Source organism: Crocodylus porosus, unplaced genomic scaffold (genome assembly GCF_001723895.1).
Source record: "Crocodylus porosus isolate Cpor-Errol unplaced genomic scaffold, CroPor_comp1, whole genome shotgun sequence".
In the NCBI taxonomy this organism is placed as follows: domain Eukaryota; kingdom Metazoa; phylum Chordata; order Crocodylia; family Crocodylidae; genus Crocodylus; species Crocodylus porosus.
In genome coordinates this window covers 6,616,702-6,639,136 of record NW_017728886.1, presented here as the reverse complement: position 1 = coordinate 6,639,136, position 22,435 = coordinate 6,616,702, and the positions used below count along the sequence as shown (strand labels likewise).

General features: G+C 54.6%; 2 protein-coding genes across 2 annotated transcripts in view; one reads left to right on the top strand and one right to left on the bottom strand.

Annotated features, from left to right (window-relative positions):
• The window catches only part of SETD2 (SET domain containing 2), a 126,982-nt gene extending 114,533 nt beyond the window's left edge, over positions 1-12,449 (top strand). Inside the window, exons 19-21 of the mRNA XM_019529809.1 lie at positions 9,532-9,612; positions 10,243-10,344; positions 11,585-12,449. Coding sequence (XP_019385354.1) covers positions 9,532-9,612; positions 10,243-10,344; positions 11,585-11,746 — 345 coding nt within the window. The 3' untranslated portion in view covers positions 11,747-12,449. The remainder of the gene's footprint in view (positions 1-9,531; positions 9,613-10,242; positions 10,345-11,584) is intronic.
• A 4,624-nt stretch (positions 12,450-17,073) lies between these two features.
• The window catches only part of LOC109306438 (tumor necrosis factor receptor superfamily member 16-like), a 13,633-nt gene continuing 8,271 nt past the window's right edge, over positions 17,074-22,435 (bottom strand). Inside the window, 2 exon segments of the mRNA XM_019529798.1 lie at positions 17,074-19,573; positions 21,749-21,894. Of these exon segments, the coding sequence (XP_019385343.1) occupies positions 19,269-19,573; positions 21,749-21,894 (451 nt within the window). The 3' untranslated portion in view covers positions 17,074-19,268.

The following is a 22,435-nucleotide window of genomic DNA, read 5'->3' as shown; positions in this document are numbered from 1 at the left end:
ACGAGGATGTGTATTCCTCCTTAATGTAGAGCGCCACGCCCCCACCTCTCTTTCCTGTCCTGTCCCTCCTGTACAGCCTATAGCCCTTGACATTCACCGCCCAGTCGTGCGTTGCGTCCCACCACGTTTCCATGATCCCCACTGTGTCAGGGCTGGTGTCAGCCAGCAGGAGGGTGAGTTCCTCCTGCTTGTTACCCATACTACGAGCGTTTGTGTAGAGGCATTTGAGGCCTCCTGTGGGTGTGTGTACTGATCCCCTAGTCCCAGCGTTACGCTGGCCCCTCTCTCTTACCTGTTTGTTCGCTTCGCTCGTCGGTCTGGGCTGGGCTGTAGTTGTGGGTGCTGTTTGGTCTGGCAGTCTGATGTTTCCTCTGCCCTCATCTTCCCCTTCCCCTGATGAGCCTAGTTTAAAGCCCGCCGGAGGAGGTCCGCCAACCTGGAAGAGAACACATGCTTACCTTTAGGGGAAAGGTGGAGCCCATCCCATCCCAGCATGTCTCTCCTCGTGATGTGCCGGTCGTGGCTGAGGAAGCCAAAGCCACGGGGACTGTTAACCCTTTCACTGTTGTCAACATTTTCCTATCTGTACAATCGGGTAAAAGTGATGCCTGCCCTCCCTTCTAAAGCAGGAGACTCATGAATGAAAAGCCCTAGCAAGACTTCAGTGTTAGGTGCCAAAAGTTTTCCCGCAGCCCTTGACAAAGGCATCTGCACGAGGCATGCCTTCCTGGGCACACTTGCTGCAGGCTTTGTGGAGGCGCTGCATGCTTCTGATCTTTGAGCCTGTGTGGGTCTGGGCTTTTCCAAGCCTGCTCTTTCCAGCAGGCTGCTAGCAGGTGACAGCAAGGTGTCAGGGGGATTGATACAGCTGGCACAGTGACTAAATATACTCTTACCAGGGAGAGTCGGGCTTGAACCAGCCAACTAGCCCACGTGCCGGGTCTGAGTAAATATTTCTCATGGGTAGGAAAATGGATCCTCTGTGAACTGTACAGGTTTAACATGCATGTGTGAATGGACTGCCCTAAGACATGCATATCTGTAGCTAGTAGGATAATGTACATTGGTAGAGCCAATCATCATAGTCTCCAGGCCCCCATGGTATGCAGCCCATCTGTTATCACCCACGTTTCACTGCTAACAAACCTTACATTTATGCAGGGCTCTTCAGTTTTCCTCTGCCAACAAGATCCTTTGCAATGAGCTTTGTTAAGGAAGCGACTCGCTGCTCCTTTAGTTTTCCTGTGAATTGCTAGCAGGACATGGAGGGGCACTGGTTGGGTCACTGGTCTGAATGGAGACATCAGAGTGTAACACACCCTACTGATCTGCACTCAGTAATGTATTTATTCCTCCCTGGTTGTGTAATGGGTTTAATGAGAGAGCCTGGCTTCAAACAAGTTTCAAGACCTTTTTCCCTCCAGTTGTTCTCTTTTAATTGTTTCTTGGCACTCAGAGAGGTTTGCTCTTTACCTGGTGTCTAATATACACTAAATATTGTGATGCCTTGTCTTTGAGTTATAGTCACACCACAGTCAGAGTTGGAAATGTTCACCATGTCTAATACAAGACCAAAGACCCCCCTCTCTCTCTCTCCCCCTCTCATTCACTCCTGTTTGACTGCAGTATAGCTACTCCAGCTTCTCACACGTGAGTAAGAGCATTATTTGGCCCTGCTCATGGCCCTAAAAACACAGCCCAGGGAGCATTTCCATTATTGTTTTCAGCTGTAGCAGCATCTCCTGTACCCCTGTGTGCAGAGCCCTGCTGTTGTACTTTGGCTTAGTTCTTTCAGTGGTCATTTTTCTTGCATTTTCCCCATAATTCAGTTACAGCACAGACCAGATGACATCTGGATCTCTGCATTTGAGAATCTGGGCCAGAGCTGGAAGGCTTGCAACCGACCTTGGCTTGGGATTGCAGACACCAGAGTTAGCTTTCATCTGTTAAGTCTCAGTTCATAAAATCTCCCATCAAAAAAGTCCCTGGGTGCAAAAGTTCGAACTTGAGGCGAGTGTTAAGTCACTAAAACAATAGAGGAAAAGAGGCTGTATTCCACACTGGGAGAGTTGGCTTGAATCCTTCTCTACCACTGAGGTAGGGAACAATTTGCACTTCAGACTTGTCTCTTGGCAGCTATGTAACCTTTTGCCTGAACTTGCTCCTTTTCGGGCACTTCAGCGCAGAAGGTTTTTCCATGCGTACAAAGACCTCGCTGTAAAATCTTATTATATTCTAATTTTTGGATTCTATAGATATGGTCTCGCTTACCTTTTGTGCAGTGTGCCGGGTCAAAATTAAGTCATCTGTTCCCCATTATTAACCCTTTGATCCTAGGTAGCACAGAGGAGGGAAATAAATGAGCTTTGATGTCCAGCCAGCCAATAGAAATACAAACTTTAATTCACTTCATTGAAGGAAGCTCTTGACAATAAAACGTCTATATGAAATGTTTTACTTAAACCCTGCTTTTGTTTTACTACGTGACTCTTCAGTCAGGCTTCCCATGTCGAAACGCCAGCTTCCTGCTCTTGCGAACACCTTCTTTTCTTAAGTATAGCAAATAAGGTCCATTGCACAATGTCCATTGCACTCAGCCTTTGGGGTGAGGAAAATGTGCAATTGCTTTGATTTTTAAAATAATAATTATAATAATGAGGATGGAAATGCTCTTCGCTTTGTAGTAGATTTGTGAAGCAGGGAATGGGATTCTTTTCCTGGTTTTGCCTCTAACTGGCTGGGGGACCTCTGGCAATTCACTTTTCCTCTCTGTACCTTTGTCTGCTTGTTTGTAAAACCAGATGACTGCTCATCCTCGTGGCTTGAGACCTCCAGACAAGTGCCAAATGTAGCCTGCCACCTTGCACTTCATTAGCTCACGCCAGATTTTCCAGAAGGATGACTGTGAAGCAGTGCTTTAAAATGTTGGTTTTCATCTCAAACTGTTGTATGAACTCCCCTTCTAGTCTATGGTGGTGACAAGGACCTTGCCAACTTGGTTTGTGGCTTTAACACCTCACCTGTATTTAAAAAGAAACAGCCAGAGGGTGGACCTTATTTACTAGGAATTTTTCCATCCTTCTGCAAACGTTGTGTTAAAACATGCCATGGCGGTGCTATACTCCCTCCAAAACGTTGTATTCAGATTCCCTGTAGGCTCCCTAATGCTGGCCAGCATCCCACCTTGGTCCAGTGGGGACCGAATGAGCCCTTGTGCCTTGAAGGCAGGGTCATCCAGCCTGAAATACCCTCAGCATCAGCAGTTCAAAAAGGTTGCATCGTTCTTGGCTGGGACCGACTCTTCCTATAATGTGCTTGTGAATCTCTTGAGCTCTCAGCACGTCCCCGGCTTCCGAGGGTTGGTTCCCTCTTTGCTGCAGCAAAGAGTGAGGGTGGAAGTTGTGGGCTGTGGCTTTTGTTCGGCACGTTGCTCCCCGAGTTCATCTCCCCTTGTCAGCTATCTAATTTGTGTTGTCAAAATGCCTCCACAGCCTGGTGGCTGCATAACATGGCAATAAATTTTGGTGTGCTGTGACCTGCCTTTTTCTCCAAATTTGATGCAGTGGCCCTTGCCAGAATGGAAAGCTTCTCTCTCTCATTTCAAACAACCTGCTTGCATTCAGAAAAACGCTCCCTTTGCCAGGGGAGCAGCTAATTCACACCGTCAGCACAGGCCTGCGCTGTTCGAGGCTCAGGCGAAGAGCAGGATTGGCAGGAGCAGCCTCATGGGGAGAGGATATTTAATATTGCAGTGCATTGCTAGCACAGCAGGGTGCATCAGCCAGGAGCTGGAGAGAGACTGATCCTTTGTCTCCGTCTGACAGCACAGCACTCGTGGAAACTGCCGAGAGCACGCAGGCCGTCACGGTGGTGGTTCGGCATGCGCAGTTCTACACCTCTCCCTCTCATTGGAGCAGGAGCCTGTCTTTAACGTTCCTCCAGGATGGTGGCTGTTCTGGTCTCCTTTTACTTTTCTGCTTCCATTAAGCCAGCAAGCCCTAATGGGCCTAAAAAATGAGGTACTTTCTGGTAAGGGATTGATTCACAACAACTCTTGGGACTTTCTACAGCAAATCAAAGTCTAATGATAACCGAGTGTAATACAGATAGGAGCCTACTGTATGTAACCTCTGTTACATATTGCCTAAACCAGTGCTTCTCAACCTTTTTTAGACTCCAGGCCCTTTTGGAAAACTCCAGCTCTGAGCTTTGGTCTAGTACTTTTTTGTAGCTTTAAAAAAAAAAGAGCAGTTCTTCTGTTGCAAAGACCACGAAAGGGTAGAACATTTTGACACTGAATTCCTATATGAAATCTTTGGGTTTATCTTGTTTGCACACATCTAGTTTGCACACCTAACAACACTAAAATTGCATAGCACCCCACCACTCCCTGTAAAAGGGTCCCTCGGTATGCAGGATGCCCTGGCACCCTGTTTGGGACTTGCTAACTTTTAGCTGTTTTGCGGGTGATGTGGAACATATCCAGTGATTTGCTTCTGTCTTTTAAATGTTAATCAGAGAGATTCATGCTTTGAAAGTGAAGAGAAGCACAGTCATCCGAGTGTTGGTGTCTGCCTCAAAGCCAGGATATTTCTCGTTAAAATATTGTATAAACTTTACGAGATACTTAATGAACTTCATTGGAGAGTCACGGATGCTCTTGAGTGGTGACCTGGTTAAGATGGTGTCCACTTCGAATAGAAGATGAACAGCCTTTAACAGAGGCCCTTTGAGAAAAGTATCTTTCTACTAGTAAATGGCAGTGCTGCTATGAAATCTCTGGGGTTGGTGAGGAGTAAGTCACGCTTGGATCAGACGGACCGCAGAGCAAGCTAGAATCCAGCTCCCTGCCTTAAAGACGTGGCATGAGTTTGCGTATTCGCTTCTCTTTGGCATCAAGGTCCATGATTCTCAGCCACGGCGCCACAACACCCCGGGATCATTTGAAGGGTATCGAGAAGTATCAGCGCTGTTAGATGTGCAGACACCTGCACATGATTCGCAAAACCCCAGAGATTTTGCATACAAATTCCAGGCGTGAAAGCCGTCCTGCCCTGTTGCGGTCTTTCCAAGATCTTTGCAGCAGCAGAATTGCTCCAGTATTTTTCCGTAGTCAAAAAAACAAACAAAAAAATAAAAGTGAAAGCATTTTCTGAGGGAGACCCGGGGTCTAAAGAAGTCGAGAGCCCCTGATGGAAAGTGAATTGCAAGACTTGCAAAGGATGCAAGAACGGTCCTGCCTGCCAGACTTACAGCATCTCTCCTAGCGTGGGTCTGAAGGGCAGCATCACCTGGCTGGGTGCCTTCCCCGTTTGCGCTGCACTGAAAAGTGACATTTCCGTGTGGCAGCCTGGTGGGTCAGAGCCCGGGCCATTTGCAATTATTTCACTTCTTTAAGAGCTGATGTCCCTTTGCACAGCAGAGCATGGGGGCAAGGGGAGCAGGGGGAGTCAAAAAGCTCTTTGTGCAACCGTTCAGTCCATGCTGCTTCAGTTGGTTTTCCTTGCTTGTGAGCCACCGGCTCTTCTCTGAGTGCCGCCATGCAGCGTAAAGCCCGTCCTGTTTTCTGCCTGATACCCAGCGCTTTGGGCGTGACCGTGTAAGCGTGAGATGCTCCCAGCCCAGGCAGCTTTGAGAGCCCCGAGTTCAAGCTCTGCCCTCGCTTACCCCTAGTTATGCCATTGGGTTGGCATCGGGGCAGTCACTGCCCTTCACACAAGGCAAAGCCAGGCTGCAGCGTAAGGGTGTGCAGAGCTGCTGGGATGGTTATCGCCCTCCTTAGCAGTGGGGGCATACGAGCAGTGGTGTGTAGAGGGGTTGCCCTGAATTAGGGGCATAGAGAAGGGCGCTGTAGCTGCGTGCCCGGCATTGTCTCCACTGGGTTTTATGTTCTCCTTCACCTTCTGTGCTCATGGCATTATTCTGTGCTGTTCCCACAACCAAGACCACTGGGAGGAAGCGACTTGCAGATTTGGCTTGCCTGTCTCTCTCTTTGGGTTCAAAAGGGGTGAAAAGCCTCTAGGTAACTGTCTGCAGTTCCCATGCTACTAGCTTGAAACCAAAAAATATCCCATCCCCTGAACCTCCACAACCAGCTCAAATAACCCTGTGATCTCCCCTGCATAGTTTCCCCCATCCCTGCTTGGTTGCGTTGAGCACCTCTATACCTCAGGGTGGAGGCCAGGTCCTTCTGCAGCTTCCTGGTGCACCTTTGGGTGCCATCAACTTATCCCGTCTCCTGCCAGACTTGTGCCCAGAGGCGCCGCTTATTTGAGAAGGTAGAGCAGGTTAGTTCAATGTGACGTGCGGGGTTTGGCACAGTGGGTTTTGCAGCTCCAGGCTCATGCAGCAAGCGCTCCCACTGCCTTCAGCCTGCAGCAGGCCTTTGTTGGAACAAACCAGCCCAGCAGCCCAAACTGGGAGGGGATGGGGGGAGATAATGCTCTGTGACACTGGGTGATCACAGCCTCAGCAGCTTGCTAGCCTTGCCCAAAAAAGAGAGCAGCAGAGCGGTGGGGGTAGGTAGTCAGTACCCAGGGCAGATGTTTCTTGGAGACAACCGAGGGTTTTCCTTGCCAGACACAGAGGCAGCTGCATTGCGGAAGGTTGAGGGAAAGTTATAAAATCCCTCGCGTTGGTAATTGTGCTGTAACACGCATGAAATAAAACGGGGGGTGGGAGGGTTAGAGATTCTCCAATTTCCTTCTCTTGCCCTCTAGCAAAACAGACTTCAGCACTAATAAAGTGAAGCACAGAAAGCCAGCCAGCCTCTCCGTCGCCCACAATTAACCAATTGTGTGCAGGTAGCCAGACCCACGATTTTGGGTTAGCTTTTCTTTTTCTTTTCTTTTTTTTCCCCCCCTCTTGCCTGTGGAAACTTCTTGTGGAGGCAGGAGGTCTTTCTCTCAAGTCACTTGTGTTTCTTTCTCCAATCCAGTAGAGCAGAGCGCTCCAATCCAGCATGCTGACCCGTCACAGGAGCTTGCAGGGGATCTGAGTGACACACGCGTATGTTCTTAAGAGCATAATGTGTGTGGCATGTTGCACCAACACAGCAGAAAAATGCGTCGTGCTACTTAAACATGATCTGTCCGCCAGGCCGGGGGAAGAGTCTCAGAGTTGTGTTTGCATTGGAGTGTATAACATGGAGACCTGCAAGGCTCTTGGGTCCAGGCTTGGGTTTCCTATGGGTCTTGCCATGACTCTGTGTCCTTGTGCTGGAGGAAACTGCCAAGTAGCACAAAACATGGTGGTCTGATAGCACCCAAGGTGCACTGTGAGGCATTAACTTGTGTGTATGCCTGCATGCACGCTCTGTCTTGGAAATGTAGACCATTTGAAACCATTAAAAGTGGGCATTGACTTGGGAACCAAAATGATGCCGTCCATTAGTGGTAGAATGGCTCTGCCCTTTATTACAAGAAGAATGGTAGCACTGTCTATAGTTTGGGTTGTCTAACACTTCCTGTTCAAGCCTCGCTTATATCTTTGCCAGATTTCATCTCTGGGTTGAGGTTTTTCCCGATCCAGGTGGTCTGCCTTAGGTTGGAGAGGGTTTGGGGGTGGGTTTTTTTTGAGTGTCAGTTGGTTTGATTTAAAATGGTGCCATCATTTCAGTGGACGATAAGCTGAACAGGAGCCAGCAGTGTGCCCTTGTTGCCAAGGCTAACAGCATCCTGGGCTGCATTGGCAGAGGCGTTGTCAGCAGATGGAGGGCAGTGATTCTTCCCCTCTATTCAGCACTGGGGAGGCCACATCTGGAGTCCTGTGTCCAGCTGTGGGCCCCCACTGCAGAAAGGATGTGGACACACTGGAGAGTTGAGTGGAGGGCAATGAAAGTGGCTGTGGGGCTGGAGGACAGGACTGGTGAGGAGGCTGAGAGAACTGGGCTTGTTTAGTCTGCAGAAGACCGAGGGGGATTTGATAGCAGCCTTCAACTCCACGCAGGGGTTCAAAGAGGATGGAGCTGGGCTGGTCTCAGTGGGGGCAGATGACAGAAGGAGCAATGGGCTCAGGTTGCAGCAAGGGAAGTTGAGGTTGGATATTAGGAAAAACTCTCATGAGGAGGGTGGTGAAGCACTGGAACAGGTTACCCAGAGAGGTTGTGGACTCTCCATCCTTGGAGGTGTTTAGACCCAGGTTGACAAAGCCTTGGCTGGGATGATGTAGTTGGGGCTGGTCCTGCTTGGAGCAGGGGGTTGGACTAGATGTGACCTCCTGATCTCCCTTCCACCCTCATTTTCTATGATTTCAAAAAAGGATAGCAGAGGAATAGTGTTCTCTGCCCACATCCAAAACATCGCTCAATCATTTTGTTGAGCAGCTTCAGTGCAACGTGCCTTGGAGTAGGAGTTTTCTAGGATTGCACCTTGTTCAGTTGCATCAGTGGCAGCTTTGTCATCGCCAGGAGGATCTCCGGTCCAAATTTGGGCTTAAGAGTCTCAAGCTTCACACAGACCTTAGCACTTTTCCTGTGGCAGCTGAATTCTCCAGTTTTCTTGTTGCATTGAGCATGCCTGGTCCCCACAAAGTCTGTATTTAGATCATTTCCACCTCCATGTGGCAGCTGAGTCTGCTGTGGCCCAGGCTTGCAGGGACCGAGCAAGGTTTTCTCTGTAACTGCTGCCATGGCACTAAGCATCAGCCTTGCAAGCAGGGGTGTCCTCAGCACTCCCTGTAGCGGGGGGGAGGAGGAGGATGTATCTGAATTTATGTAAAGACGACAGGGATAGGGGAGGATGAGAGTAGGGTAGGGGTAGGCAAAATCTATCTATCTATGGATCTATCTATGTATCTATCGCTGAGGCCATAAGATAATGCGATGTGGAAGAAAGAAGGAAAACATCTGTAGGGGGACCTGCCTTTTTCAGAAGGGTTTGCACAAAACTCCCCCAGCTTATTATGTTCTTGCTTTATCTCTAGCTTAATTGGGTGTAATTGAGAGCAGCTGGCAGCAGAGCTGAGAGCAGTGCTGGAAAGTGAGCGGCGGAAGGAAGTTTTGGGCCATGTAGGGCAAGGACGGGCATGTTGGTGCACTCCAAGTGGGGCAGGGAAACCCCCTCCAGCTCTCCCTGCAGAGCTATAACAAAGTAACTGTCCTGCCACAGCTGTGCTGGACAGCTTCCATGCAAAGACAGGCACTTAGAGAGGAGCAGCCAGAGCACAAAGTGATTCACAGAGGCATGGAGTGCACGCAGGGCTGAGGTATGGGCTGGTAGATGAGCCCCTGGAGCCTTAATTTACTGCAGAAACACTGGATCCCAGTTCGGAACAGGCCAGAGGCCCTGGTCACGTAGCAGATACATGAACAGCTTCTGTTCTCGGTACTCTTCCTTATCCAAATGCATACCTCCACAAGAGCATTTGGAAGAGAAGGCAGCTGATCCCGGGCCAGCCCCATGTCATATCAGTGGTGGGAACAGGGAGCAGTCTCATGGTGTGCCAGCAACAGGTCTGGCTTGGATTGGTTCGGATAGATCAGAAGCTGATGGTGCAGACCCTTTCAAACCCCTTCCTCCTCTCTTTTTTCAGTCTTCCAAGAAGCCAAAAACAGCAGAGGCCGACACGTCGAGCGAGCTTGCTAAGAAAAGCAAGGAAGTGTTCAGGAAAGAGGTACGGGCAGCAAGGCAGGCTGTCTAAGAGCATGGGTGCTGGGGGTGGTCGGAGTGATGGGCAGAGCGCAGCGTTGCAAAAGGCTAGTCTATACCAGGAGCTGAGCTCGCATCAATCATTTTGAGACTGACACCCAGCAGTAAAGTTCATGTGTTAAACCTTTAATGATTGCCCCCCAGGAGAATGCAACCCACAGGTGGGTGTTATAAAGGTCCCCCTTTCTGCTGATCCATACAGAAGCTGTTGCTGCCAGCACAGAGCCTCAGTCTTCAGGACAAGCAGCTGCGGCTCAGGCCTTTTACTCCGCTTGCTCTCTGGTCCTGTGCTGGCAAAGCAAGCAGCTGTCCCAAATGTGCAGTGCAAGGGGCAGCAGCCCCACACGCTGAAACATGGCCTATTCTTGGCCTGTGATGGGGTGTGAGCGGTCACGGACACCGAAAGTTTTAATTGCGTTCAACACAGCCTGTCCGTTCTCTCCGCAGTCACCTGGAGCAGAAGCCTAAGTGTCTGTGAGGCGAGCAAAACGTAGCGTGGGGCTTTTCCCTGCTTCCCTGTAACGGTTTCCAGGCAGAGAGCTGTCTGGGCCAAAAGTACGACAGCACAAAGTCTCTCTCCTTTCCTCCTCTGCAGATGTCCCAGTTCATCGTGCAGTGCTTGAACCCCTACCGCAAGCCGGACTGCAAAGTGGGCAGGATCACCACAACGGAAGACTTCAAACACTTAGCACGCAAGGTAAGGCCGTGTTTCTGCCACGGCTTTACCCACCGCGACTCCAGAGAAAGCCTGCCTCGATTTGCTGCTGAGCCCCGTCATGCTTCACAGAGGCAGGGCCGCTTCTTTTTGAAGGATCTTTAAGCAATGCAGATCCTTAGCTCTTTTCTCAGTTTGCTTGGCCCCAGAGGTGGGAGGTGGGGCCGAGTGCAGCAGCAGAGCCCCACAGCCCTGCATGCCTCCGCAGTCCTCAGGTGGACTGAGCAGTTGTTGCCCCCCAAACTGGTTGGACGCTGAGCACCTGCGGTAGCACGTGCTCTTCCTAGCATGTTCTCACCTGCCTTTCAAACACCTCTTGAGCCTTGGCTTGCTCCAGGCAGGAGCCCTCTTTGATCATTGGGTCTGGATCATACCCACACCCGGATCCAGTCCACAGGAAGGTGGGGAGCCCAGGTGGAGGAATGTCTTCAGAGCACCTCCCCGAGGCACTCCCTGCTGCTGGCAGGTCCCTGGTGCACTGTGACCACCCACATTAGCTGGTGGGAAGGGAACTTGAGGGTCAGCTAATACCCCCTGGCAGAGATGTTGATCCTGAACCATCTGGGCTCTATCTGTCTGATGCATCCCTCATAGTAACAGTTTTAAAGGAATTAATAAGAAATCCCCATTATAGGCCAGGCCTCCCATAGAAGAAGTGTTGCCCTGCCCTTCCTTGAGGCATTGGCTTGTGCCCTAGAACAGTGCAAGTTATTTTTGTTCCTTTTGCTCGCCGAACCTTTTGAATCCTCTTGCTCTCATTTGTGTTGAGTGGCAGTGAGTCCCACCAGTTCATTCATAAAATCCTAGAAAATGAGGGTTGGAAGGGACGTCAGGAGGTCACATCTAATCCAACCCCCTGCTTCAAGCAGCACCATCATCCTGGGAGAAGAGATTTTCTTTCTAGCCTTTCTTGGTCTCACAGCCTTTTAGTGTCTCTGGATTTTTTTTCTTTGCTTTTGTGATCAGAGAGGGCGAATAGATGCAGCATTGCTGAAGGGGCAGCTCAGTTGCTTATGTGGTAGGGAAATTTCTGAACGTTTACCTGTGCTTTGTCTAAAAAACAAAACCAATCTTGCCACCAACCCCAAACAAGCCCCCTCTCCCTTCTTGTCCCCCTCCATATTCAATTCTTCTACTTCATAAACCTGTGCCGTAGCGCTGCGACTTCCAGTATCGGTGACCTCTGCACCCTTTTCTTTTTGCCTCTCTCCCCCCTTCCCAGCTGACTCACGGCGTCATGAACAAGGAGCTGAAATACTGCAAGAACCCTGAGGACCTGGAGTGCAATGAGAACGTGAAGCACAAAACGAAGGAGTACATCAAGAAATACATGCAGAAATTTGGGGCCGTTTACAAACCCAAGGAGGACACGGACTTGGAGTAACCACCACGAACCTGGAGCGAGACACGACCATCCTCTTTTGGACCGGAGGAGAAGCAAGTCCCGCCACTGGCCCCGAAAGGCCATCAGCTCTGAGCGGGACTCACGGTTTGGACCCGATTTCTGTATTAAATGAAGCAGTCCTACGCGGTGGAGGGGAGGGCAAGGGAAGCGACACAGATTGTGGAACAGGAGCACGTTCTGCAGCTCCCTCCACACTCCCCCGCTCCTTCTTTTCAGGCGAACCCAGGTCTCAAACATGGCGGTGCTGTCTGGCGCGATGACCCGTGCGCCCATCTTGTGTCACCAAGATCTGTATTATATTTTAACGTATATGTGAATATATTGATAATATTTTTTTGTTTTTGTTGCTTTTAGCCCCACACGTGCTGATATCACGGGAACACTTTGTAAGGATAGTTTGTTTGGGCTTTTTGTTTTGTTTCATTTCCTTGGAGGGTGGGGGGGTTGTTTTGTTTTGTTTTATTTTATTTTATTTTTTGTTCTCCTGCAAGGTTTAATCTGTTATCATGTAAATAATCAGGAGCAGGCTGCCTCTGGATTTCTGGCAGGCCTCATGCTATGTTGATAAGATTGATTTTACTGCTTAAATCATTTTACTTTATCCAATTTTTACTGAACTTTTTATGTAAAAAAATGGAAAAAAAAGAAAAAATTTAAAAAAATAAAAACGAAATGAAAGAACGTACCTCCGCTCTCGGTTGTGTAGCCCAAGGGCAAGGGGAAAGCTACAAGTTTGCACGGCATTTCTGCTCGAAACCAAGTGGCGTGCAGGCTAAGGGGCACCGGCGCAGACCCCAATGGGGTAATTCCTCCTTCTCTTGGTAGCCCGTGTTGCTGTCCGTGCCTGAGGCCACTTCTGCTGAGGAGGGACAGTTGGGTCCTGTCCTAGAGGCACCAGATGGACCAGATGAGTGAGGAATATGAGGGTGATATCTTTTCTTTTCTTAGGGTGATATCTGGACCAACTGTGCAGCCGGGATAAAGTTAAACAAGCTTTCAAATACAAGACATCCTTCCTTGGGTCTCCGACTATATAGGAAGCCAGGCATACGAGGCGTCTTCAAGTCACCCACCCATGATCACACAGCTGGGCAGTGGCAGTGCCAGGGATGAAACCCAGGGTCTATCGCTGGGGGGAGCGATGCCTTTCAAGAGTGTCTGGTGCCACCTGGGTGAGTGATCATCATAGATTATACCTGACCCCATCTGGTGTCACGGCCGTGGAGAGCTGGAGGGAGGACAGGCACGGACGAAGCAGTGGGTGCTGCTCGTGCAGAAGTGGGGAAGGGTTTGCGGCTCAGGCTGGTTGTGGTGTGGCCCTGCCCACACCAAACCCCCCATCCCTGGGGATGCTTGAGGTGATAAGTGTCTAGCCATCCAGGAGAGCCTGCAGGCTTGGGGCCAGGTTGAGAAACAGTTGGCAATAGTGGCACTGAAATGGGAGTGCGCTTTCTCCATGTCATGCACGGTGCCTCGGAGCACAGGGGTTCATCACTAGGGCCGTCCTCCACTCCTTGGACAGTGGTCCTCAGTCTGACTCGAGCCTCAGAGGAGAGCCAGCCCTGCAAAGAAGAGTGCATCCCGTATGCTTATGGATCCATAGTCGTCGAGGTGCCTCATGATGGAGAGTGGCATTGGCAGGCCCCTAACTGGAAACATCAAAGGGCACTTTGGAGAGCCCCAGGAAGGGCCAGCAGCAGGGGTTAGTTCTGCCTTGGGCTGAGCCAGCTTGGTGCCAGTGAGTAAGTCTTGAGCCTGCTCCCAGCCCTGCCCAGAGACTTGGGCTTTCTCCATCCCAGAAGCATGGCCAGTGCAGGCAGGGCCTCTCCATGCATTGCAACCAGCTGCAGCATCCAGGCCTTACCTTGCAGCACGTGCACACAGCTTTCGAGTCCAGCAAATGCTTTTTAGTGTTTTGCTGAACCGAGGGACAACGGGTCAGCTCTTGATGGGTTCAGCCATGGGATGGGCAGCCTGGAGCCAGCCTTGGCCACGAGGTGGTGCTGCGGAGCTGCATGGTGCCCATGTCTACCTTCGGCCGGGCTCCCGTGGGCAGCCTGTCCCCGTGGCCCCGTGGTCTCTGCTCTCAAACCCTGGTGTGCCTGGATCAGGGGCTGTAGGACAAACCCTTCCTTGGAGACCTCTGGTTTCCCATGACCCAGCCGGCAACCCTTGACCTGTCCCTGAGGCCGTGGTGCCCGAGCCGGGGGTGTCACCTGCCATAGACTGGTCCCAGAAGGAAAGCAAAGGGTTTGGGGTGTCTCCGTGTACCTGGCTGGGCCCTGGGCAGGGATTCGATCGCTCCCCGGCTCTGCCACTGACTTCCTGGGTGACCCCTGGGCAAATCGCTTCCCCTTGGTGTGTGCCTCAGTTTCCCCTGCACTTCTGTAAGCCGGGGGTAGTGGTAGTGTCCTCCTGGGGAAAGGGGTGGGAGGATTATGCATGCAGCAACTGTTCATGCGAGAGCAGGGGGCTCAGGTGTGTGCAGCAGCCCAGCTGCCTGCGGCTCTGCTTGTCCCAGCGCAGGGCTGCTCGCACCCCTACCTTGTTGACACCCCCCTCTGTTGGCCTCCCTGGGCCCTGTCCCAGGCAGAGCCCCTGTGCTAGCACTGCTTGGTGCATGCATTTTTCTACTGCTGATGCTTCGCTTCAGGGGACAGGAGAGGGGGCTGCGTTCTCCCACCTGGACCAGGGGCCTGCCAGTGGCTTCGTGCCCTCTGACAGCACTGGTTGAGCCCTCCACCAGGCAGTGGAGATGGCTTCAACGTGCCCAGGCACAGAAGCATCCTCCATTCCTTTTGCAAAGGCCCAGTGCCCAGGGCAGCTCAGGGCTTGGGGCCATGGCTTTGGACAAAGCTGGAGGTGCTCTGAAGTCCCAGCTGGGGACCTCGGCAACATGACAAACCGTGTAGATGCAGAGAGAGGCATGTTCCCTGCTCCCACCCAGCTAGAGTGGGATGAGGGGACTTGACTGGGGTGATCCAGCAGGTCAGTGGCAGAGCCGGGTCCAGATCTGAGGTCTGGCTGGGCACCAGCACCACTTGCTGAATCATCTTGGGGTTCAGCCTCCATGCGTCTCGCTTGAGACAGGGTCCCAGCCTGTGTGCCCCCGTCCCCGCCTCTGCCTTGCGTGTCTGTATGCCCTTGCTCTGACAGCGCCCCTGGGCCCAGCCCTGGGGATCAAAGTGAAGGAGCTGAACAGCTGGCGGTGCATCTGCTGCTCATGGAAACCGGAGCCCGCAATTAATACCAGCCCTAGCCGCAGGGAGGCAGGGGGGAAGGGGAGGCTGGGGCGGCTTCTCCCTCATGGGCACTTGACGAAGGCAATGGGAGCGATCCTTCACCTGGACTCAAATGCAGTTACTTCTGAGGAGGGCAGGGGCTGAGCAGCAAGGCTGGGGCATGATCTAGAGGCAAGGTGGTCCCCCCCTTGTCTTCACTGGGCTTCACTTGCAGAAGGAGGGGAGCGAGTAGGGTGGGACACTGGGAAGCAGCAAGAACTGGTGCCCACGTTGGATAGAGAAGCACAGGGGCCTGTGCACCGTCAGGGATGCTCGAGGCCTAGCTGTGACTGCGCTCTGCTATGGGGGTGTCCAGAAGGAAAGCACTGTCGGTCACTGGAGACAGAGACAGGCTGGAGGGGGTAAAGCAGAGGAAGTTTGGGCCATTGTGCCACAAAAATGACACAGCCGGTGACACTAAGAGACGATGGACACAAATGCTTGGTGGTGTCACCACACATAGCCACCCTTGGGTGAGAAGTGGGTCCCCAGGACATAGTGTAGGAGGGATGAGTGGCCTCAGGTGCTCAACAGGTGATAGAGCTGGGCCATAAGCACCTCCCAGGGCTGCAGTCCTGCAAGAGCCAACGCATACAAAGCACTTAGGGCCCTTCCCTGAATTCGTTTCACCTGGCTTGGGCTAGACGGATACGCTCTGGCTGGCATGTGGGCCAAGCTGAGTCTGGGCCCAGCTGCCCCATCCCTCCCCACGGAGGGCACAGCCCAGGCTCCCTGATGGGCAGCAGCAGAGGGAGAAACGGTGACAGCTGAAGCCCGCACCTCTGCATGCCTCGGGGTTCAGGGTACGCTGGGCCCAAGGCAGCGCTGATGCGTATCACGAGCCCGGGGCTGAGCAGTGCGGCGTGGGACTGGGCCCTGCCTGCAGAGACGTGCCTGATGTCTGCAGCCCCTCCTGTTCCCAGTCAGCAGCTGGAGGGACTCAGCCTTCCTGGGCCCTCCGGAGCCACAGGAGGCTCCTGCGTCCAGCCAGAGCCTGGGAAGGGGCCGGCTGCGGTGGGAGCATCTGCTGGACATGCCTTGCTCCAGCCCATATTAGACCCAGGGGCCTGGTCTCCCCAGCCCCTTCCCAACCCAGAGGGGGGCTTTCCCAGCTGTCTCCGGTGGTCGTAGCCCAGCCTGGGCCCTGGGGAGCCCACTGTACCGGGCAGGAACTTGGCACCGTGGAGCTTGGTCAGGACCCGAGCCCCTTGCTGCTGCACGGTGTGGTCAGGGCTGTGCCCCACCCCAGAGGTGGCTGCAATTTTGGGTGGGGATCCTTAGGGAACCAAGCAGCAAATGCAAACACGATCTAGACCATGAAGATTAACTACTCTTCTCCCCAGCCACACAGCCCTAACACCACTGTCCCCTAGCCGTATTCATCTTTTACACAAGCGGGATGTTGGCTGCTGCAGTGCCCCTGCTTTCCCTGCAGCGGGTTCAGGTGGGAGGTTGCATCAGGTAGTTTTATCAAGAGTTTCGATGATGGATTTGTCTGGGAGGGTTTGGACAGGGCTGATCCTGTCTCCGGCCAGGAGTTGGACTAGCTGGGAGCTCCCTTCCAGCCCCACGGCTCTAGGTCTGGATGCTAACAGGAGACGCAGCGGATGCAGGGAGGTTGTGGCAATGACTCAGTGCCGCTTGGCCGGGACTTTCCTCCAGCAGGCATCGCAAGCTCCTTACTCACCCCGCAGGCCTGGCATCACGCCCGCAGGTTGCACCGGAAAGTGGCACGGCTCTCCAGCAGCTCCTTTCCAGACCGGCTGCGCTCCCGAGCACTCCCTGGGGGTTTAGGCCCCGTGGGTCCCCGATCCATGGTGGGTCAGGGCCTCGTTGGTCACCGCAAGGGCTGCAGCTGGCTGGACACATGAGCAGCCTCTGCTGAGCGTCCGGCCTGGACCCTCCTTCAATGCCGCTTCAGCCATTTTGCTTCTCCGCAAAGCAGACTCATAAGCCCCGACCCCCCGCCAGCTCCCTCCACCACCGTGACCCTCCCGGCCCCAGCACTTGCTGGACGACAGACAATGCAACAGAAGTCTCTTTTAATGCACTTGTGACCATTATACCCATGTCAGCAAAGGCGGCAGGTTTCTGCCCAACTACGGGACGATCCCCCAGGAAGCGAAAGGGGTCAGTGACGCTCCGTGCACCAGGACCAGAGACGGGGAGGAAGGGACTTGCCTAAAAAAAGAAACAAAGAAAAAAAACCCACCAAAGAAAAGAGTACATCACGGGTTCAAGCCACGGGGGCTTGCACCAGTCACCCATGCCCTCTGGTCCCCGTGTATTCCTGCTGCATCGCGCCCAGCCTGTCCTTGGATGGGCCCGTGTGGCGAGGGTGCCCCTCAAGACATCACGCCCTGCTCCGTGCCGCATGGCACCCCGAACGGTAGGAGATCTGCGTGTTGATCCTAGCTGAGGAGACCTTCAGTTTGGTGGGCAAGCAGTGGGCCGGGCCGGTGCATCATGCAGGCTTGCAGCGCTAAGCTTGGCTTGCCCAAGGTCTGACTTGCTCGAGCCTAGAAAAAAAAATCCCAGGCTGCGGCATCAGGGAACTGAGATTCGCAGCTGTCGTCAATCCGGTTCCCATTCCCAGCTGAGCATGGCTCAGGTGCCATCTGCCCCAGCCACAGGCCAGATGTTGAGTGCGTCACCTGCCCGGGTCTCATGGGAGCACCGCTGATCTGGCTGGGTTTGGTCCTCCCAGAAGTTTGGGTTTGGGGAGAACTTCCTGCAGGGCTGGAGCCCGGCCTTCACCGCCAGCCCCCAACACCTGCGAGGATGGATGCGGCGATGTGTCCACAAGTCTTCGGTGCAGGGCTCCCTCATGCCGTCCTGATTTCAGCGGAGGACGGGGCTGAACGAGGCACTTCTTGAGGTCCAGCATCGGCAGTAACCCACAGCTGGGCATGGAGTGGACATCTCCGGGTCCTAGAGGGGGTGTAGGAGGTAGGCACTTTCCATCAGTCCCAAGGACTGCAGTGGGGCAGCAACTGTGATGTGCCCGTGTGCGCCAACAAGCGACTGATGACCTGGTTCGGGCCTCCATCCACCCGGGGAGCTAGAGTTGTTCCTTTGCCAGCTGGAGTAGCAGTGGCAGATGCTCCGGATGCAGGGGTGCGGGGACAGACCCATGGCTCGGGGTGCTGCAGGGCCACCCTGCTCAGAAACAGCCCTGTCCAGCCCCTGGCAGGCAGCTTGTCTGGGCACAGGCTGGGGTGGGGCTCCTGCAGGCAGGGGCTGCGGTGCTGCATGGTCCCGCAGGTACAAAGGCATCACAGGGTCCTGTACATAGCACCACGTCACACCGGCGGTGGCCAGCAGCATCGTCTGGGGGTAGCGGGAAGGCGGCGGGCACCCCCGCGGGACCCATTCCTCCTGGCATCTGCTCTGCCCCTTGGCACAGCTCAGCAGGCGCTGGGGCCAGTTCCCAAAGCCGCAGAACCGCGAGGTTGAAAAGGGCGTCCGGCAACTTCCTTGAAGACTGAGTCTCGGGGCACCAGCCTAAAGGATCTGGGAAATTTCTTTCTGGCCACGGACACAAAGGAGTAGAAGAAGCGGGTGCCCATGGGGACACACATCACAGGTACGCGAGGGAAGGGCAAAGCCAATTCAGGACCAGGCCGTTCTAAGGTCTGGCTCCAGCCCCTTCCTGGCAAAGGTCCCTCTTGCAGGGAGGAGTGGGAGGAGGTGGCCAAGCTTGGAGCAGGCTGCGAGTCCCGGGCTCCCGTGGGGTGGTATAAGGGATGGGGAGGGATCGGGTGCAAAGGGAAACGCGGTTGCCCCTCTCTGCAGAGATGCCAGCATCTCTCCCTGGCCGGCGGGGTGCACCCTGTGCCCTGCCACCCTCACCCACAGGCAGCAGGAGAACCCAGGAGGGGCCTCTTGCTCCGCAAAGGTGAGTCTGTGGCGCGGGGGGCCGTCGGGACCCTGCCAGCGGGCTGCCCCGGGCTCCTGGCATCTCCCCGCTGCGGCACCCGCGGTCCCGGGTCCAGCCAGCAGAGGCAGCAGGGTCCCACGGGAGCCGGATCGAGGCGGGTGGGCTTGTCCGTCCCAAAGACTCTATGGCTCTGTGGGGTTTTCTTACCACAGTTTGGCTTCATTGCTTGTTAATTGGCTTCCCCCCCTTGTTTAATTAACGAACAACGTTCCTTTGGCATCCTTCCCCCTTCGTTCCCATGTCCAACGCCTCTTGCGAGTCCCGCCCTCGCGAGACGCCATTACACCACCGAGCTCGCCTCTGCCGGGCCGGTCAAGTTGTCCACCACGTCTGGCCGCTCGATGCCAGCCAGCGCGGCGCACAGGGCCTCCAGCGTGGCCCCTTCCTTGGCAGACCAGTCCGAGAGGAGGGTGTGAGCCGGGGCTTCGCCCCTGCCGAAGGTGTCGATGGCCTCGTCCTCGTAGCCCAGCTGGCTGGCCAGATAGCGCCAGTCCTTGCTGTGGCTGGGGCTTTCCAGCAGCTGTTCCACCTCCTCCTGCTTGTGGGGCGGGAGGTTGATGTACAGCCGGGGCTCGGCCTTGGGCACTGCAGGGGGACAGGCAGAGAGAGGCATGGTCAGAGGCAGGGAGGACACGTATGCACCATTGCAGCTGCAAGGGCCGCCACCGCTGGGCTCCGTGGCTGCTAGGAAAGCACTGGGCAAAACTCCCCTCTCAGCCCGCCAGCCTTATTCAGGATGCAGACACGGGACAGGGTTACACCAGTGTAAGTGCTGCACCTGGGGAAGCCGCTCCCTTCCGGGGTAAAACAACCCTTCTGAGAGCCAGGAGCAAAACTGAGAGCAGTCGCACCCCCTTCGCTTCCTGCAGCACCCAAGCTTTCAAACCAGCTGCCGTAGAGAAGCAGGAGCATTTCTACTCAGGCAGCCCTGCAGGAGTCAATTGATGTCTACCCGATTCCTGCGAAACTCTCCTCACTCCATGGGTGTTAACAACCCTCTCTCCCTTTTTTAATGGTCTTGATGCTCCACAGTTCAACTATCCTTTGTTTTGTGATGTTGCTGTCTGTCAGCAGCAGGGTGGCCCTGCAGGTCCTCGGATTGTCTCTCTCCTATTTCACAGCCCTGCAGACTGTGTTCGCTTCTACCTAAAAACTTTAATGTAGGTGTGGGAGATTAACTCAGGTGACTGACACCAAAGTGTTGGAAGCCCTGTCAAGATCTAATCAGGAAGATTAGATTTTTGTTTTGTGAATCTGAATACGAGCTGTGTATTTAACTATGATGACAGCACTGATGAAACCATACCTTTTGACCCTTCTTGGCCTAGTTTTTTTAAAATTTGAGATATAACCTGGGAACTTAGTGCACGTTCCAGTAAAGTTGGATTGTTTTTGCTTTGATCTTGCACTGAATAAAGTAGCGCTAGCCGCCCGGCATATTAGAACATCTTCCAGTTTCTCTTTAACTGGAGAAAAAGGTATGTAGCGCTGTCTGATTGCGTCCCCCACTATCTGCACTCACTTTCAGTCCAGGGTAGCCACTTGCTCAAGGGTGCACAGGCTATTCTGCACCTACCGCAACGGGCTGCCCTGAAGAAGAAGCTATGCTGGCGTGAACGTGGTTGCGCTGGCACCCGTGCTTTGCTGCTGCCGTGAAGGGGCAAGAGCAATAGGGGCCTGCCCCGCCGCTTGGCCCTGCACCCAGGTGCCCGGCAGCTCCCAGGATGAGCTGTGCTGGGGGTTTCTTGCATTGCCTAAGCGCAGCATTGGCTACGTCAGGGCCGTGCGTAGGAAAGAGGGTGCTGGAGGATGTGGGACAGTGATTCAGCCCATCTCCCCCATCCCCACTGAGTCAGCGCCGAAGCACAGAGGTCATCAAGGCAATTCTTCTGCACTGAATCACAGCCGGGAACCCTTGTTGTGGGCAGTCATTGGAGATCCTATCTCCACGGTGCTTTGCAGGGACCCCCATGTGGCTCTCCTAGCTAGGCACCTCGTTTGCATTGGGAACACCTTGCAGGGTGCAGCAACCTCCACTTCCCGTCCTAAACTGGTGCTGTGCACGACGGGAGCGTCTGCGCTGCTGAACTCGGGCCTAGTCCGCGCCCAAAGTGCCTCCGTCACAGCGCCAGGCTTCTGCCCTCAGAGCTGATGCACGTCTGCAGTGCAGAGCAAAGGCCTCCACAGCTGCCGGGAGCGGACCCGCCCGCCGTCTCTCCCACCGCCCCTCGTCCCTGTTTGCCCTGTGCCTCGTGGCAGGGCACTGCGCACGGGTGCTGCGCAGCGAACGGAGCTGGGCACGAGGCTCTTTGGAGAGCCCGGGGCCTCTTGGATGCAGAGGGCTGACGATGGAAACAGCCCAGGTGCAACCCGTAGCCACTCGTGGCCGTGCCTCATCCTGGGCGCGAGGAACTACTGCCCCAGAAGCCGCCCCGGGGCGCAGCAATCCCAGCCCCCGGCCCGACTGCTGGCCTGGGGCCCTGACGGTCAGCCGAGGGGGAGCAGCACCAGCCCCCCACTCACTAAACCCTAGCGAGGCTGTTATGTTGCGAGGGGGTCTCCTATTTGCTCTCGATTACAGAAGGTCCTGTAATCGCTACCAAGTTCTCCTGGGAGGGGGGCTTTGAAACAGCCAAGCCCATGCTTCCTGGGGACCCTGAGACCACCAAGCCCGCATTCCCTGGGAGCCTTGAAAGCCCCGAGACCCCAGGGAGCTCCCCGGGGACCCAGCCCCGGCGCCGCGCGGCGGGAAGCCCTTACCCTTGCTGAGCTGATGGTGCTCCTGCAGGCTGTGCGTGTCCAGGAAGACGCCGCTGTCGCTGTGCAGTTTCTCACCCTCGGGGGAGCCCCCCAGCTCCCCCGCCCGGGCTTTGGCCAGCTGCTGCTTCTGCTTGCAGGTGTTCCAGCTGTTGGGAGAGGCAGGGCTTGAGCACGGGGGGCATGCGCTAGGAACAGAGGGGAGGCTGCAGGGCGAGGGGGCTGCGCTGGCCTGGCCTCGTGGGAGCATTCACGGAGGGCCGAGACCTCAAGCGACATGCCCAAGTCCGGGCAGGCAGTGGCAGCGCTGGGGAGCCCGCTGGCTGCCAGGCCCCGTCTGCTGCGGTGAGGAGCCTCTCCCTGCCCTCCCGTTCCTCGTGGAGACTTCTTGGCACTGGCGGTCCCCAAACATCTGGCAGCAGATGTGGGGCCCGGGCGTCTGTGCTTGCTGGGGCTTGGCTCTTCTGGCCGCAGGGAGAGCTGCTGGAGCCGGGGTTTTATTGCTCCTTCGGGAGGGAGAGGGGCAGAGACCCCATCGCAGCCCCCTCGGCCCCGGGCGTGAGCGGAATATAAAAGACGTGGCCAAGCAGGGAGGGGAGCGGGGTCGGCCCCACCCCGGGCCAGGCACGAAGAGCCCCGGGGGCTGGCTTTCCTCTTCCCGGTACAGCAGCCAGCCGCCTGGGATCCTTT